Source organism: Thunnus maccoyii, chromosome 1, assembly GCF_910596095.1.
Source record: "Thunnus maccoyii chromosome 1, fThuMac1.1, whole genome shotgun sequence".
In the NCBI taxonomy this organism is placed as follows: Eukaryota; Metazoa; Chordata; class Actinopteri; order Scombriformes; family Scombridae; genus Thunnus; species Thunnus maccoyii.
The window spans coordinates 21926363-21946022 of record NC_056533.1 but is presented as its reverse complement, the minus strand read 5'-3'; the positions used below and the strand labels follow the sequence as shown (position 1 = coordinate 21946022).

Sequence of the window (19660 nt, the reverse complement as noted above, 5' to 3'; positions counted from 1 at the left end):
TAATCACTACAGTTGTCTTACAGCCAGAGTCTGAAATGAGGCTATATCAAGGTAGAATGCCAATTTCTATGCTGAAAGTCATTTAGACCCCTGTATTATTATAGTGGTTCTCTGTTTTATATTATACATAGCTTTTAAACAAATAGATAATGCCATCCTGTCTCATTTAGCCTACAGACAGTCTGTTGTCAAATGAATCTAGTCAACTTCCTCATGTAGATTGGACTGATGATTGCTCCACTTTTTTCAGCTCGCCTTTTGCCCAAATATTGGTGGAGTTGGACAAATATTTACCCGGCAATGTTTCCTACACATTACTTAGTCAATATCGTTCCTCGTATTTATATTCTGAATAGAGAATGTGCGAGGGACTGCGTGATGCAAATTACCGGTTCAAGTTGATGGGTAGACATGAATGAGACTTGCTCTGAAATACTGGAGATTAACAGCTAAACAGAAGCACTGGAGAAAAGGTTAAAATTATGTAGAAAGTAAACCCACAGAAACTGTGTTTGCAGGTTAGCCAACCAGCTAGCTCCTCCATACCATCAAGACAGACAAAGTTTGCAAACACGAATAACAAAAACCAAAGACTTTAACAGGATAAAAGAGGCATTCGAATTCAATTCTTGTTGATTTCGCCAAAGATTAAATGTACAGTGCAGCTCTGACTGGAGTGAATTTTAGAACATGTTTACAGCATTCAATAAGTAAATGTTGAATACCTTCAAAACAGAATTTAAAACTATTTAATACTTTTTAAGGCATTTTATTAGTGAATGTGAATTTAAGACATTTTAAGACTCTTTGAGGACCCGCGGCCACACTGCTGTAGATGAGCTAACGTTTTAAGTTACAATTTGAGTTAGTGTTTAAGATTTCAATCAGATTTAAAACTTCTCAGACAGTTTGCAGAAAAAAAGATCAAAGATCATTTTAACAATTTTACTCTCACAAGTTTGACATTTATCATTTGGTTTGAAGCAGTACGATGCCAGTACATTTCAGATTCTGACATATTTGTGTGGATTAAATTCTCTTGTGTTTATTCCATTTACTGCGAGTTCATGTGCATGTGTATTTAAGAAAGCTTGTGCACTTTTTCTGCATTTTATCAAATCCCCATTTTACAGAACCTGTAGCACATACAGCAGCTGTAAATAGTTCATGAAGATGCTGTCAATAAATCCACTCTAGCAGGACTCAACATTACTGACGTTCAAAATTAATTTCACATCTCACAGTATGTTTGTTGGCTGATCATTAGCAGGCGATTTCAGTGAATTCGGAGTATTATCCCAGAAAGATTCCTGAACCTGCAGTCAAGTGGAGCCATAAAAACCATCAGTGCATCCTGAGCTGGGTAAAGAGGGATTGCACACTAATGCGATACAAAAAGTAGTCTTGTGTCATCTTATAGTGCATGACTCCACCACGATATTAGCCTCTGACATTTGACCGAAATATATCTACAGCTTAAGTTACAGACCTTTTAAGTGTCTCTAAATCAAAGCAATAAATACATGCGTGTATCAAAGAATACAGTGAAAACTGGCATAACAGTAATATTAACAAAGCAGTGCACTTACAAGTTAAAAATACTGCTTTTGGGTGATTTCAGTATCTCAGTTGTTTCTAACATGAGACCAATAAGGGAATCAGTCACTCAAGTCATTCTGAGGATTCTGTAAATGAGAAAAGGTGGGAGATTTCCATCCATCTCAAATGAATTTAAAAGATACATAACTTAATGTGTTTTGACAGCTTAACACCACAAGAGATCATATTTATTTAATGTCATATTCTTTGATTCATAATGTGAAAGATGGGCTTTTACAGTGAGTCAACTAAAACATTAATAAAATTGTATTAAATTGTGTAACATTTTCATAGACTAAAACTAGATAAATTGTCTGTATATTTCATCAACATAACTTTGACTAAAACTGACATATTGAATGACTACGTTAATATATTTTACACTTTATATATTGGTTTAAAAATGATACTTTCAGGACTAATCTGTCCAACCATGAATACATATGAAATACAGCTGAAATGCAGTGTGTCATTGATATGATTTTAATGGGGTTTACAAGAATTTTGGAGTTAACTTTAAGTCAGTACTGTCTGCTTTTTGCCTTGATGGCTTTTTCTACTTTCTGTATTTAAAATGTTTTCTTATATTAGTTTTGAAAGATCTATGCTGCTACAACAGTCAGTTCCCAGGGGTTGAGTAAAGTCCTGCAGTTGCAGCACAGCCTGGAGTGGGGTGAGAAAATTAACTCTTTATGGGGTGTTCTTGTCACTCAAAGCAGCACGAAAAGGATTAAATATTTATTGTGTGACCGCCGAGCAGATTTGTGCTGTTCAGCAGCTAGAGGAGCCCTCCATCTGGCCAGAGTGAACTCTCCTCTGAACCTCAATGACTCTGGAGGATCTGGGACATATGAATGGCACTCCAGCAGCAGCCCCACAAAGAGATGGTGGCTCAACTTTCCCTAGACCGTCCCCAAGTAGCTGATTCCTCATTCAGTCAGAAATCCAATTTGGCCCTCAGCATCCTTCCTCCAAGGAACCTGTGACAGGCTCCCTCTGTTGTGAATAACAATGGAGTGTATTGTCACAGTCCGCTGTGGACCAACCTCAGAGATTCCACACCCAGAAATAACTTCCCATAACCCACCATAAGACCAGTGGTGTCTAAATTAATTTTATGAACTAAACTCTACATAACACATGAAGCAGTGACTTGATTGAAAATGTGTCTTCAGATATACTTTTTGTACCGCTGCTGTCTTCTTGCCCTTTCTATTCTGCCACCCACAGCCACACCTCATCTTCCAACCTGCACCCTGATCCACCCTCCAACTAACAAAGTGAATATTTAAATATTCATTTGCAAGAGGGCAACTATTTATTTACATTCTCAATTAAGCTGCCGATTATTTTCCTGATTAATCAATTTATTATTTTCTCTATAAAATGTCAGGAAATAGTGAAAAATGCGCATCACAAGTTTCCAAATCCCAAGGTGATGTCTTTAAATTGCTTGCTTTAGCTAAATTGTGCTGACAGGGCAGGTACCATAATCAATATTGCAACAATAGTCCAAATAGTGTGAGTCCGGAGCCGGGGAGAGCAGCAGGTGAGCGAACTGTCAATCACAGCTGTCAATCAACACCCACAGACATCAAAGCTACTATAAGTCTTCAAATCTTATTAATGAAGCAATAATTTCCAAAATGACTGACAGCACATTTATTAGAGGGCAGGAGTTTAGCAATTGAGACCATAACGACACATTGAAAAAAATTATTTACTTAGTATTTCTACAGAGAAGTTGACACTTTTTGAATGGGAGTCAATTGGAGCCAACATCTAGCGGCTGTCAGTGGCATTCCACTTTAAGGTACTTCTGCAGTTACTTCAGCCTCAAGCTGTAGTAGTTGCCACTTGCTTTCTACACTTTGACTGTGTGTTATGTCAATTATACTTCACAATGAAACACTCAAAAATCTGGCAAAATCCAAGGATATCTGAGCTGCCAATGATAACAAACTTTGACATTTATGGAGTTGGTCCTCAATGAACACAGCCACCCAAAACAGAAAAAAAGTGAGGTCCATCCTTGACTTCTTTTCTTCTTCACTACCACCTTGAGCTAAAACCAGTAGGGAAAAAGACAGCATATTATCTTCTCCTCTGATAAAGGTATGCTTCAGTGTAGTTATTTGTAAAATACATTTACACCCTCAAATTCTGGAATAACTGTGTTCAAGCATTTGTCAGTTCAACTATAAGAGCTCTTGGAGCCAAGATAGGGCATCTGTTACTTTTTTTTTTTTTTTTTAATTAGTTCCTTCCATCATCCTGTTGATGTTGAGCCTCGCAGTGGCACAAAAATGTACAAGAGAGTAAGAATTTCCAAAAGAAGAAAAGTGATGATGTTTGCCCTGAACATGACATATTCTGGGCTGACACTGAATTCTGCTCTATTAAGGCTGTTTTATCCTGACTATTTTACAATGAATTACAGCTTGTATGACCATTGAACATCAGTTTAAAATGGTGAGTGCAGATAGAAGTCTTTGCTCTTCAATTCTAAGGGACTGACACAAAAACCTGACCTTTACAGCTGATGATATAGATAGCTGGGAACTATGGTGTTATCAAACTCTATTGTAGCTGCACTGGAAATATTTTAAAGTCATATGGTGTGAAACTACACCACCAGACAATAAGATGTACAGAAATACAAAGTATATTTGTAGGGTTTGATGGATTATTTTAACGTTGTATTACAATTTAATCTAAAAGCAATTTTCAAAACATCTTTTGATTCTTACTCATTTTAAATGTGCTAAAGGACTGCTATAGTAATCATTAACATTATCACGATCAGATACACTGAAGGTTAAGCTAAAACATCCAGATTTTATTTTAATCCATAGCAGAAAGACCTGTGATGGTCCAACTATTTCATTTGTGCATTTAAATAATTTTTTTTTTAAATCAATATAGAAGAAAAGGATTATCAGACAAATCCATACCGCAAATTAATTTTTCATGGCTTGTTCTTCCTTCATATGATTAAATTTGCTTGAAACCTGTACAGATAAAGTGAGAGAGTAAAGCAGATGAGTAAAGCAGTGTTGGATCTCCACTGGCATGCAAATACAAAGGCTTGTCTCTGAATTCAGTATCAAAGCCTGTGTGCACCTGTGTAACATAAAAACAGAGGCTAATTTAAGTAATGACATATTAAACATTTTAACTGTCTTGGTTATGTCCTTTGAGCGGCAAGAATACTTTACTGCTCTGCTCCAGTTTTTTTCTTGTCCTCCTTTTAAAAGCATCCATTTCCTGTAACAGCACTTTTTTTTCTAATGCAGGCACAACCACAGTCACATCTGGCCCAGCACTCTGCCATGAGACAGCGCAGGGCCTGGCTGAGAATCAGCCGGCAGATTGCCTGCAAGTGTGTGGCTTCTACCACTCTGCTCGCTCTCTCTCTGCAGGGCCCGAGACAGCAGCCTCACAGCACAGAGAGCACACAGCCGGGCCAGTAAGGACAGATCTATTACTAACTTTTGTTCAATTCTCCATTCTTTACATGGCGCTTATCACAAAAAAGTGAGAAAAATGGTGAAAAATATTGTCATGTGTTTCCCCAAGGCCAAGATGCAACCTAAAATGTCTTGTTTTATCCTGACCAATAGTACACAGACTTTATTATTATAGAAGACTAAAGAAACCAGAAAATAATCACATTTCAGAAGCTAGAAAGAAAGATTTTTTTCTTTTAAAAAATCAATTATCAAAATAGTTGCCATATATGAATAACAATATATATTATATATATATAATCATTAAAATTGTTTATTTGGTTTCTTCCAATTTAAAGTTATGTACACCAGTCTGCCCAGTATGTGTTTGTGTGTGTTTGTGTGTGTTTGCGTGTGTGTGTGTGTGTGTGTGTGTTTGTGTGTGCAGTGAGCCAACACAATGGCCCCAGCTTTCCTGTCATCCGTGATAGATGACTCAAGGGTCCCAGGCAGACATTAGCATCACAATGGACTAAACCAACAATATGAAGGCATTCGTCCCAGGTTTTGGGAATAGCAGGCAGGGGCAGGAAGCCTTTTACTTGCAGTATCAATGGGAAACCACTGCTTGCCAAGTGGAGGAAAACCTATGACTTGTGGCTTAAAAGAAAATTGACAGTGCCCTTTTTGGAGGGAAAACGCCATGATATCAGTTCAGCATTATGTTAGCCCAGGCTGAGAAAGGCCAAAGACTATGCTGACAACTAGGTTCCTGTGTGATGAATAAAATCACAGGAATAAATCATCCACAACCGCTGTGGTAAGAACACAATGTGTCAGTTATGCAAGCTAAATATAAAAAGGTCTGCAGCTGGCCAGACCCTGCAGGTGTTTCCCGAGGAAGGTGTAGCACCAGCATTTAGAAGTCTTTTTTTCTCCATTCGATAATAATAATACAGGTCAGAGTTACTCAGCAGTGAGATCTCTTGTGGTAGTCAGAGGATAAAGTCTGCTGATATAACATCTGACTCCAACCCACCAGCTGCCTCTCACAAGTGCTTTAACTTCCCATATTGTTAGCCTCTCGCATTAGAAGCATGGCTCTATAAGAAAGACTTCAAGGCCAGACATCGCATGCGTGACGCCACAATGATCACAAACACCAAAGCTATTCTCTGGAACACAATAGTAATCCCTCCTCCTACTCGTACACACAAACACGCACACACACACGCGCACAGCCTGCTTGCTAAAACGGAAAAGTTCAAGCCCATTTATCTTCTCATTAAACTGGCTCTGCATTTATGTATCAGTCCCTAGTTTTGTAAATATAATAACCAGGATGTACACATGAATATAACTTTTTGTTGTTGTAGTATGTGTGTGATATACTTTTAATGTATTTTGGCTGTTAACTTGTTAGAACGTCACACATTTTTAATTTGTTGGAAGGTGATTATTATGGTAATCTTTTCAGTGTAATTAACACAGAGCAGTCTCTTTAATGTCTCATAAAATTCTCATTGGCTCTTTCATTTCTGGCCTCAAATGTACATGGGTGTTCCTTCCCATATCCACAGGAAACAACTCTATTCAGTCCTCATTTAGACAAGAAAAGCATAAACAAAAGCATACAATTAAGAGTAGTTTATTACTTTCAAAGCCGGGGAATTTCAGAGACAAGATACTAGGTGGGTGTTCTGTTTCATGAGAATATATTTTGTACATTTGATAAAAAGGAGGAAGTTTTCAACTTGCCTTTTTTAGACCATGACAGCACCACACAGAGGTTTTATTCTCATATGTGCTTTTATTTGCACAGAAGGCCACTGCTTTTTCGTCTCATAGTAGGGCTGTGTGATAAAACGATCGAGAATTTTCACAATAACATCTTACACGATAATGATAAATTCATGGGATCTATTTTCAATACATTAATTTTGAATCCGTTTTCCTCTACCAACAAAAACACTACATGAATGCATTTGGTTGACATATGTTTCTGGCCCCTCCTATTCACAACAACTCAGAATGACGAACAGTGTCGTCATTGTCAGTGTCAAACAGTCTACTAAGACAAAAATGAGTGACTATGGGAGCGAAACCGAGTGCGAGGAAACTCGCCAAAGACAAAGAAATTGTACCAAAGAGGTAATGATGGACCTCTAGAATCTTAGTTTAAAACCCGCTCTGCACTAACCAGCCAGACTGTTCATTATGACCAAAGACAGCGGTAGGAGGAGACTATCATTTGTTCAGGAGGCCGGCAAGTTCCTAACCAAACACTGGCATGGCTGAGGATGTGGGGGAGGGTGAGTGACAATGCCAGGCCAACAAGCCTGTGGCTAGCATGCTAATCTGCTAGCTCGCACCAACAACGGACAACCTATGCAAAATTTACCTCGACAGACTTTTCTGAAGGCAGGACTGTACCCCGGTTTACCTCATGAGGTTAGCTACTTACATTAATAATGCCCCAATTTTTTTTTTTTTTCCAATCTATTATGAAAAAAAAACACAAGCCTGAGACAGTTGACAGATCAGTCTTTCTTGCAAGAAACACTTGTAAAATTGCCAAGAATGTGCAACATTCAAAGAATTCACAATCAATGTTCAGTATACTACCTTTTAAACTATTTGAGATGTTTGAAACAAGGCATTTGATGTGATGGGACTCATACCAGTTGTTTATATATTTATCATTTTATGTTACTTCTTCAGTGTTTAACGTAAAGCCATATTGGTTCTGTTGAAAGTTTGTCATCTATTCTTTCTGATAATAGATATGTGCAATATTATCATTATTATTAAATATATATTGTGATAATGAATGACACTGATCAATATAAAAAACATATCGTGATAACATTTTCATCCAGTCCTATCTCATAGTGCATTACTGGTTAACAAAGCAGTACAGCTTTCTGGTGAGCAGGGAGCTTTTTTCCATTGTGTTAGCTTACAGAGCTACAGAACTAGCACCAATCTGATCAGCTGTAATAACTGCAAGTTTATTCACCAAGTCCTGTTGTTGCACTGTGAGCCGCAGAGTTAGTATGCTGCCTCACTTGAATGAAGCTCTGCTTTAAGGTAATTGACAATTGTGAATTTCACTGAGGGTTTAAAAATCCAGCCGTGGCAAAATTAAGTTCTCTTTATAATGCTGTGTGCAACTGTAATTAACAGCTCTTTAAAAATCCATTTTTTCTCTGGACACCAAAAGAAATCAATACTTAACTTCAAATGACCTTATTGAGCTGGATAAAAGGCTTTATTGCAGGGGCTGGGTCAGGAGCGGTTGAGCTAATGTGTTAGTTGAACAGTGGGGGATTAAAGGTGAGGTGTTGTCTCAAAATCTTACAAGACATCACAAAGCAGCAGGTCACTAACCTGAGCCTTCCTGGAGACACTGAGAGGATTACAGCAGCCAACCTCTGCTGAACTGTGCCTGTTTTCAGACGGGGCTGAGCAGGCAAAGACAGCCTCTTTATCACCCAGCAGGTCCAGCCCATTCTATTTCCTCTCTCCCCGCTCTGCGCCTCGCAAACGAGGCCAGAGCTGAAACCTGCTAGTCCCAACTCTGTGCAATATACTCACAGGGGACCAATTTGCACAGCCAGCCCTTGTCTGAATCACTCTATCAATTAGGAGCCACTGTGTTTATCATCACATACATTATTGTAGGGGATGGCCTGGTCATTGTGTTGAGGTGTGCCTCTCAGGAGAGGGAAAGGGATGAAATAAATGACCAGGGAGTGAAGCCACAGTTGGACAGGCTGCTGGACTAATCTGAAAGGACGGCTGTAATTATGGGTCTCCCGAGGAACTGGCTGTGTGGCAAGTCCAATGTGTGAACATGGCGCTAACAGTCAGGAAGGTGCACTGTCCCCCCCCCCCTACCCTCCCCCTTTTCCACAACAAAGTAAGGAACTGAGTCAAATCAATATTTTCAATCTCTTGGGATCAATTCAGCATCTGAGCACAAAGGAAGACATGTTGGCTGTGACCAATATCTATAAATGAAAAGTCAAACTTTGTGGTCATGATGGGCTGCATGTCTCACGTTCTTTTGTAATCATGAGCACAAGCTGTCTGAAAGTTGTAACCGAGTCCAACTTTAAAGAGAGGAGAGGTCCCAAACAGTTAATGCCTCTCAACAGTGGAAACACCCCTGCTAGTCACGACATAATAAACAAGCACTTAATGTTATTATATATTACAATGAAATAGGATTGGTCATATAGGAAATAAGGGTCAGACCATAACACAGCATTGAGTATGATCATTTTACGACTGTGGCTACAGTTCCTTTGTTTCCAGGGATGCTGTTCAGTGTCAAGAGACCTTTCTCTATTCCACAAACAGCAAAGAAAGAGATGACAGTCTCTGTTCGCACTAGAGTGTAGTCCCTGTGCTCTGGATGAGAGAATAACACTGGCATTCAGATTCCATTCATATGTTGATTACACAAAATGGTCCCATCAGTGTGAGATGATCTCATCAGAATAAAAGAGTTTCATCAATGGAATATGATGTAATCAGCATGAAACAGATGATTTCTTGAAGAGAGCATGAAAGTGACACTGCATCTTTAAGAAGCCCAGTGTCTCACTGTGTTTTAGTCAAACAAAAGCAGCCAATTGGGAACATGCAACCTGAAACCAGAAGCCTGGCTCAGAGGGCCTCACACAGACCTCAGAGCTGGGACACACCCCATGTACTCCTGATTCAGGCAGGCAGGCAGAGAGCCGAGGCCTGCTATCCAACCGTTCAGTACAAACACTTCCACTCAGACAGTCAGAAAATCACAATTACAGACTCAGACTGATCATTTGGTCTGGGTTCTTTCCATAGTACTTCTGTAAATGTGTAAAAATCAGACATCTACTAGGACTTAATTTCTATAACAATTGAAATAAAATCAAAAACATGCAATACATTTGATTTGGCTACATTTTAAGGTGATACAGTACACCATTTGATTGTGAAAGAGTTCAGTGGTGTGAGCCAAAAAAAGAAAATTTGATTCGGTGCATTTCAAAGTGTAAAAGGATGCCATTTCAACCCTTTCAGATAATCATGCTTTTCAAGTTTTGTTCATTTGATAATCATGAATACAGAATACCCAAAATACAAAGAAAAATTCACAACCTCTGCCTCAGAACATCAACTCTCCCTCTTCTAGTGATGTCACCTTACAGCCTGGTCAGCATCAGTACTGCTTACACTTTGAGCCGCTTGCTCCACCCTGTGAGGCATGAACCCCCAACAACATGAGGCTGTGGGCAGACTGGAGCCTGAAATCTCACACAAGTCACAACATGTTATGGTTGGTCACCACAACATGGACACGAGTTAAGAGCTGAAATCTGTCCTCTGAACAGACTTTTATGAATAAATATGTGCCAGCTATCTGCTATTCTGTGACATCTCTTCAACCTGAGGCTGAACCAGGAGAAGATACCAGTGCTGTGGAAGACATCCTGCCTGGTTCCTGTTCCCAAGAAGATGATTCCATCTTGCCTCAACGACTATTGACCAGTTGCCCTCATATCTCATGTGATGAAGGTGCTGGAGAGGCTGGCATTCAACATCATCCAGCCACTGCTACTGAGGGAGAAGCTCCTGGATTGCCGACTACTTGACAGGCAGACCGCAGTTTGTCCAACTCTGGCAGTGTTCTGTCTGAAATGGTGGAGCAACACACGGGACTGTGCTGTCTCCCTTCCTTTTCAACGTATACATCTCAGACTTTCAATACAACTCCGGGTCATACTACTTGCAGAAGTTCTCCCACAACCCTGCAGTGGTTGGGTGTATAAGTGATGGGCGGGAGGAGGAGCACAGAGCATTGGTAGAAGATTTTGTGGGGTGGTCTAGAAGAAATCATCTGCTTCTGACCGTGGCCAAGACCAGGGAGATGGTGATCGACTTCAGAAGGAAGAGGATGGCTACAAAACCCCTGTGTATTCTGGAGGGAAGATGTTGGCATGGTGGAGGACTACAAGTACCTGGGCATCCACATTGACAACAGATTGAACTGGAACACCAACATTGAGGCTGTATATAAGAAGGGGATAAGCAGACTCTATTTCCTGAGGAAGCTGAGATCCTTCAACGTTTGCAGCAAGATGTTGGAAATCTTCTTGTGGCCAGTGCACTGTATTTTGCTGTAATGCAGCTCCCCCTGCTCTAGCTGGAGGAACAGCATTGGAGCCGGTGACACCAACAGACTTATTAAACCGATTAAGAAGGCCAGCTCCGTAATTGGCTGCAAACTAGACACCTTTGAAGTTGCGGTGTAGAGGATCCATTATAGATAATCTTGACCACCCTCTCCACCACCTACTGGACAGACTGGAGCACTTTCTCTAACAGACTGGTTCAGCTTTGCTGTCACAAGGACCAATACAGGAAATCTTTCCTGCCCAGAGCAATAACTCTCTATAACACCTCACGTCTGTCTAACAGAGAACTCTCAGAACTCTCAGCTTTATAGTTTCTGTTTCAGCCAAACTCAACTCTGTTTTGCTCCTTCAGTAACTTTGCTCATGGTGAATTTGTACAACTTTATACTCCTACTCTACTTCATTGCATTTTTAAAACTTCAACAACTTTGCACATATATATAGTATGTTATCCTATGTTTATATATCCTGGTTATATTTTATTATATTTATAGTTTATGTTATGGTTTTTTCTTATATCCTTTTATTGAGCTATTTTATTTTATTGTTATTTGTTGTGTTTATTTTTCTGTAGATATATATTTCTCTCTTATAGTGGTGATATGTTTATTTACTGTGTATTTACCGTTTCTGTGCAAAGCATGGATAATCTGCTACTGTAACACAAGAATTCCCCAATTTGGGATCAATAAAGTACATCCTTCCATCCATCTATCTAAATTGTACTCTAAATGTAGATCCATTTTGTGGCAGAGCTTCATTAAGTGCATGTTCTTGGAGCCACAGAAACACATATGGTTGATAAACCAAAGATAGGAAGAAATTGAATCAAGCAAAACAAGAACAGTGAAATCAGGTAGACCTCAAATTATCTATCATCTAGATGTTTCCATCACCTGTTGTCCAAACACTGACTAGTGGCTACTAGGCACCTCATTCGTCCTCTTCTCTCGCAAAACAACAGAAGTAGCAGATGGACTGTCAGCAAAAAAGAGAAAAGATCACATTAAAGCTAATGATTAGTTGATTAATCAATTAGTCAATTGGCAGAAAATTAATTGGCAACTTCTTTATAATAAATCCTTTTGAGTCATTTTTTTATGAAAAAAAAAGTTCATTCTGACTTTAGCTTCTCAAATGTGAATATTTTCTGGTTTTATTAGTCTTCTAAGATAGGAAACTGAATATCTTCAGGTTGTGGGGTTGGTCGGGACAAAAGAACTTTATAGACCAAACAATTGATTAATCAAGAAAATAATCATCAGATTAATTGATGATGAAAACAATCATTAGTGGCAGCCCTAGATCACATGAAAAAAATGTAAAATATGAATTACACAGGTCAGCTGATGTGTGTGCCTTTGAGCCCTGAATAATACATCAGTCCAAATTAACAAGTGTTTCATACCGCTGGAGAGACAAGAAGACACAAACTGATACACCTTTCATACCTCGTGAATGACGCTCTATCTTGAAAATCACCTGCTAAACTGAAGCATTTCAAAGAATAACATTATATAAAACTGAGTGTCAGTTTCTGTTAAGTTTCTCACGCTCATAGATTCTTTCCCATACTCTCTTGTTCTCTTTTTTTAATATTAGCTGGATAGTCAGTTACTGTACATAAAAACTGTCATTAATGTCATTAACAGATACACCTTTGAAGCAGAGTATTGTCTGACATGTGTTCCACCTTAGTCACGAGGAGGGACATAAAACCAGGTCACCTCGTGCTTGTTGACCCATTTGGATAAACCAAAGACATGTTTGATCCTTGTCACTGTGTCAGGTTGAAAGAAGTATAAGACATCTCCATAGCGACCCGCAACGAATAAATTACCAGTTTGTCACAACCCAACCTTAAAATCTTGATTCCTTATTCACAATGACTTCTTCCTCCCCTCATCATACCTGCATCGATACTATTTACACTTTCGACAGTTACTCCTTTTGAGATAGAAATACAATAATTGGACTTTTTTCACTACCGTGTGTGAAAACACGGTAGTCTTACACTGACAATGGCAGGGGAACAAATGAGGGATTATTCTGGAGGTGTGTGATGCCTCTCCTGCAATGAAGTTCCTCACACTCCATTCTGAGTGAATGCAGGTGACTCGGGGAGCCTGAGCTGATCCCAGAATTCCTCATTATCCGCTCAGCAGGGAGGATCAGGTCCGCTCGCTCTGTCTCAGAGCATGCTCGGCCCGGTGAGACGAGCCCCAGAGGAGCACAGTGCTGGGCCATCGGGGGCAAGCCAGGTCTGCTCATTATATCTAACTCATCCTTGGCATCTCTGCAAACCAAGTGCCACTTAGTTCCCACAGGAGGGGTCTGGGCTGGATCACTGACGAGATGGCAGAGCAAAACAGCAGAGCAGTAATAGGAAAAGCTTTACATCAAAAGACACGTGAGGACGGAAGCATCGTGTCCAGCAGTCCGTCTACAAGGTGAACATTACAACATGTAGGGATTTGACTGCATTTTTCATTTTTAAGATAAATATGTGCATTTAATGGTATGATTGCTGCTGCTGTTTAGAGCTGCAATGATTAATCAATTAGTCAATTGAAAGAAAATGAATCTGCAACTATTCTAATAATCAAATAATCATCATTTGCTGGTTCAAGGGTCTCAAATTTGAGAATTTGTTGCTTTTACATTACTGTAAATTTAATATTTTGGGGTTTGGGACTGTTGGATGGACAAAGTAAGACACCTGAGGATGTCACCTTGAACTCCATGATGTTATGTCATTTTTTCAACATTTTCTGATGTTTTATTGACCAAATTATTAGTCGATTAATCGTAAAAATAAATCGGCAGGTTAATCAATTATAAAAATACTCCTTAGTTGCAGCCCTACTGCTGTTTATCTGAACAAGATAAGACACAATGACACAGGCATAAAAAGTACTTTGAAATTCCCATGAAAGGTGGCCATGTCTCCATCATAATCATCAGAAAGGACTTTCAAGCTCATGCATCAAATACAAATGGTGGCCTTGCCTCTTCAGAAGCAAAAACAAGAAAAACACTGTGTGGTATAGCTTACAAGTAGAGTATGTATTTACATATTTATTTGTCAGTAGATGGAATAGAAATCAGTTCTTGCCTTTTTTTCCAACAGTAACTGAGAAAAATTTCCCAATGTCATTTAGCTTGCGGGGCAAGTGCAAATACATAACTCAATGAATAAACATACAATTTGAGTGAAGCGTGTTGTTTCATTTATCAACTCTATTTCTGGGATAAATGAATGCAGCCTAGCACAGCAGGTGAATTATACAAGTGCAGAGTCTTAGGCCTTTGGCTAGGGGCCAGTGCCCCCTATTTCCCTTTTCCTAAAATATTCTCCTAAGTAAACTCTGAGGCCATGGCAAGTGCCCGGGTGATGCAGTAGACTATGCAGATGTAATGTCTTCCATCGCAGTTACAATTAGCCTCAGAGAATGGGCACAGGGCCAGTCAACACTGGTCTCAGCACATCCAAAACACTTCAGGTAAACACCACAATAAGCTAAGAAGCAGAAATTAGAAATTGTTTTATACCACAACACAGTTGCTATAGAGACTGTTGCTAATTAACTGCACTCTAGCCCAGGATAACAAAGGGCTTAAGGGCACTCAGGGCAGCTCCTCTTGTGATGAGCTCTGTGTATGGAACACTATGCCATCCCCTGAGTCTCTCAACTACAAAATACCAGTCTCCTTGTAGCCAACTTTCATCTCAGATGCCATGAGAGGTTTTATTCGTCGTCTGTTTGCGGCTGTTATAAACCCTATAGACCAGGATTAAAGTGCCATATCAGCCTCACCACGGTTAGCAGAGCCCTTCACCTCTTAAAAGACAAATCACTAGATGTTTTAAACAAATCAATCCCTTCTAGCTGTATGGAGGACCACTTAATTGGTTACTTATCATCTCTGATGGCATTCCAAAGAAGTGCACAGCATACATAGCTAAGGAGCGTCTTATAGATGGAAATCTGAGGCATCCAACAAAAACAAACACATTCACATGGCAAAGAAAGCATCTTGGTTTTTATAGGGACACGCACCCAGGGTACGATTCTCATGTGTAAAATTATTATATCTGAGGTCTTTAAATAGTAAAGCCATCTCTATACATTACTGATTTTTGTTTTTAATTTCTAACAGATTTTATACTTAAGGTCTTATATTAAGCAGAGTAGGTGTGAGACTGGGTTCGCCTGTCAGACATGGTGGTTCTGAAAAGGCAAAAATACTCTAAGAGCATTAAGATTTTTCCCTAGACCATAATTGCTTTACAAAACAAACCATATATTTATTTTGGCAACTGATAACTGAAAGTTTCTATTCATATGAATGTTTTCACACCAAGTCATTAGTGTGGTGAGAATGAGAAAAATGTTACAGGTTTAATCATTACAGGGAGGCAGGGGTTAAAAATGAAAAAAATCTAACATTGTCAATACTGCATACTGCAGATAGCAGGCGTGTAGGAACATTTATTTTTTTATTTGCTTATGTTGACACACAGAAGAGTAAGAAAATGAGCCCCTGAGTCAAATGCACCTTTAGAGAACATTTTGTAAGATCACAAAAAACTTAACAGTAAAGGGAAAAAAGGAGTTGACTCACATTCCAAACATTCCTCAATGGATTAAAAAAAACTGAGTTGAATGTGATTTTCAACACTGAGGTAATTTAACTGGCCATTGCCTTCAGCTTTGGCTTTATTGTGATTGTCTATGATTTATAGGATTTGGCTGAAATAAATTCAAATTGAGTATGAGCATTAACGCCATACTGCTGGATGCTCCTGATGCCTCTAAATGTCACTTTGCCACAAAACAACATTTTACAGCGCCACATTTCTAGTTGTAAAATGACCAAGTGCCCTACTATTTACATGTGTGACTGTGCATACATACACATGCTCTAATAAGCAATCACACCAAGGTTCACTGTACTGTTCCTGTTCTAATTATATATTTCTTAAACAGTGTGTTCTAATAATGCACTGACACTGTCTATTTGAAATTAAACACGGCTGCTTTTTTCTCAAAAAAAGACCCGTGGAACCATTAATGCCTTCCTGATTTTTGGGGAATTGTCAGTTCATGGCATGATGGGATTGGCACTGGCCTGCAGCAACAGTTGCGAGGCTGAACAACAAGCCCCAGAAAAAGCACCCATACATCAGACTGATTTCAATCTGTTCCCTGTTACATGGTCCCAACAAACTGATATGATAGGAAAGAGGACTGCATCCACAAATCTGCCTTTAATCTCCAAAAATTAAATAAATAAAATGCAACTCTCCTGTCTCTCTACAGCTCTTTCCACAGGAAACACAGGCATTCTGCCACAATCTTACAACATGCAACCATGCATTACAGTATCCTCTCAGTTTCCACACCTTAAGATGTAAGAAAATCATTTCACTGTTGTGTCTAACAGTTCTCACTCAGTAACAGTAAGAGATACAGTCCAAGGATACTGATGAGACACACATCTGGGAGGATGAACCTCTGTTGAAACCTGCAGTTGTCTCTTCAGCAGATTTGAAGACAGATTACACACCACAGAAACAAAACTTTTTTGTTGGTTTTGTTATTGTGGGTTTACACAATCAAGAATTACAGTATTATGTGTTTTTTTCTTTTATAGCCCAGAGAAAGAAAACATGTTTCACTTTGAGTTATATTTTTTAAGTCTGTCAGCCATTGTCATGAGGTATATTGTGTATGTTAATGCCTGTTAAAAGGAGTTTTATCTATTTATCTACCTAATTTGATTAATCAGAAGAACTTACAACCTACATAAGTTTTTATATTTTTGTCTTTGATACAGTAAATGTAAATCAACAAGTCACGCTTAATATCTACTTGGTCCAGAAACTGACAAAAATAATATATTTGAAAGAGTATTTAAAATTTCAATGTCTCAGGCTACTAGAAAGCTGAACATTTGCATCATACTGAAGATGTTTACTGAATAACAGCGAGGCCTGCACTCAGCACTGCTCATTTATAACTATAAAAAAAAGAATTGTCATGCTTCTCTGGCAGTCTTGTTCCAAATGTGGACAGGGGGAATTGGAGGAAGAGACATTGGGGAGGGTCCTGTTGTCTGAGCCCACATCTTTGTAGTGGCAGCTGAGGGGTTTTCACTGCAACTCCTAGAATTTACATTTTGTTTGGCCGGAGGGGTCACATGACAGCTGCAAGCGAATGCTCTGAGGGGCTTTCTGCTTTCACTTGACACTGACAGGCTGTGAGACAGTCCAACACCACAGAGAGAAAATATTCCCTCTTTCCATGACATCACCCAGCCAGGAATGGGGGAAGTGGAGGGAGGAGAGGGGGCACAGCTGGTGGCAGCCGCAGTACCATCTGCTACTGACTAATAGTTCATGCTGCTTTACTTATAAACTTGCACTTCTGTGAACCAGAGTGGCGTCTGTATGGCCACCATCAGAGAACACATCACAGGTTAATCTGAGATTGAGTCTTGTATTACATTACTCATGTACTGATGCATTTCCCTTTTAAGCTCCTTCCGGTTTCAGCTTTAACAAAAACATACAAATACACAGATGAAGACTAGGTTTAAACTTGCACATGCACGCACCACATCTGTACTCACCATACATCTTTCCCTCATCAGACAGGATGATCTTCCTGCGTCCACAAGGAGGATAGATGGCCAGGGCCTCCTGGAAGCTCTGTTCAATGTCAGGGCTCCACACCCCCTCGGCATCATTGTCCACAGGCTTGTCTGCCGAGTCGCTCATCCTCTCCATGTCCTCGGCAGGGCTCTCGCTGCCGCTCCAGCTGCTGGGATCAATCGTGGCGGTTGGGCTCTCCAAGCTGAAGCCTGGAGCAGATTAGGGAGAGACCTGGAATTCCCAATAAACAAACCAAACCATCACTCTGTGACAGTGGACATCTGCTTCCAAAAAAAAAAAAAAAGAAATACACACTGCGTGTTGAGAGCAACAATATGGAGCAGAAGCAGCCAAACAAGCATAAACATTGCCAAGAATGTTGTTGACTTGATTTACAATGGATGTTATGGGTTTAAACAATTGAGCAATTTTCTCTCATGGACTTGTGGAACTTCTAATTAAATGACAACACATGCAGTAAGTGGTTACATTTAAAACTTATTTATAGAGCGGACAAATGCCTCCTATGATGGGAAATGCACCCATTGTGTGAGGTGAGTCTAGATTTAGCAGCAGTTCTCCATCAGTGGGTCTAAATGTAAGTGGGTCATGGAGTGATTAACAGATTGTCCACTGAACTTTTATGTAAATGTTTTATATAGCTTATACTGCTACAAGAGTTTTATTTTAAAAATCAGGTTTTTACCGTAATTCAGCAACTAAGTAATTGCTTTTAGCTTTGTACCTTTCTACAAACTGTATCAAAAAACACATCAGAATTGTGATCATAAAATGACAGTTTGATTCCTGGAGCAGCAGACTAAATCTGAGGGAGAAATGAAAGAAGCACTTGCCCTTGAGCAAAGGCACTCCACCCCAAACTCTTCAACAGCCAACAGGTTAGACTGTGGTTGTACTTGGAAACTTCTGGGTATAAATGTGTTTAACTGTGATTGTGAGGCAAGACGTTTCCTCAAAAATCATTCATGTTCTACAAGACTATGCTGTATAAATAAAAAAAACAGTGCTGCTACTAATCTGTAGTGCTAACCTCACCAGTCAGCCACAGTTGTCACACTATGACAGCATTTAAAAATCAGAAACTCAAGCCCCCACAGAGAAGCCAAAGAGGCTGGAGACCTACAGGCACAACAAGAAGACCACCGCTTACAGAGAATGGCACAATCCAAGGACCAGCCTTCTTTGTGTATCTTACCAAGTTGGTCACACAGCAGGAGAGAGTCTCATCTCACCAACAGCTATTGACAAGACCAACTAGCTCCTGGGTAAATCTGCAGCTAATAAACTGTGGACTGGCATAAAGAGCAGAATACATTGCATGTCCAGGAACATAAAACAGCGATCCCACATATTATGGGAAATTACTATTACACGCTACAACTTCATGAATGTACAAATGTGAGCAAACATGGCAATGTGTGTGGTAAAATGAGATTCAGCAGGGCTGTGGTCACCATAGACTGTGAGAAAACTGAAGACTGAAAGCATTCTGCACAATGTGGCGTTAGCAGCCACAGAGTCAGACCCAGAACTTCAAAAGGCTGAAAGAGTTTATTACGGTTAAATGACATGAGAAACAGACATCACATATGGTTCTTTGTTGAGATGTCCAGTAAGAACCTGGACCACCTATTATGTAGGGGTTGATTGAGTTTATACTTATGATTTTAAAGGCGGAGATGGTTTCCACGGGAAGTGTTATCATACTATTAAAAAATAAGAACTCATTATGAAGTTTTCTCTCA

At 39.5% G+C, this 19660-nt stretch overlaps 1 protein-coding gene across 15 annotated transcripts in view; it reads right to left on the bottom strand.

Moving 5' to 3' along the window:
* The window catches only part of tead1b (TEA domain family member 1b), a 56783-nt gene that overhangs the window by 21522 nt on the left and 15601 nt on the right, over positions 1-19660 (bottom strand). For 11 of the 15 annotated variants that reach the window (XM_042397505.1, XM_042397819.1, XM_042397902.1 and 8 more), the window contains one exon: positions 17873-18125. In XM_042397505.1, coding sequence (XP_042253439.1) covers positions 17873-18029 — 157 coding nt within the window. In that variant the 5' untranslated portion in view covers positions 18030-18125. The remainder of the gene's footprint in view (positions 1-17872; positions 18126-19660) is intronic. The other 4 variants (XM_042397660.1, XM_042398444.1, XM_042398526.1 and 1 more) reach the window with 1 other exon arrangement.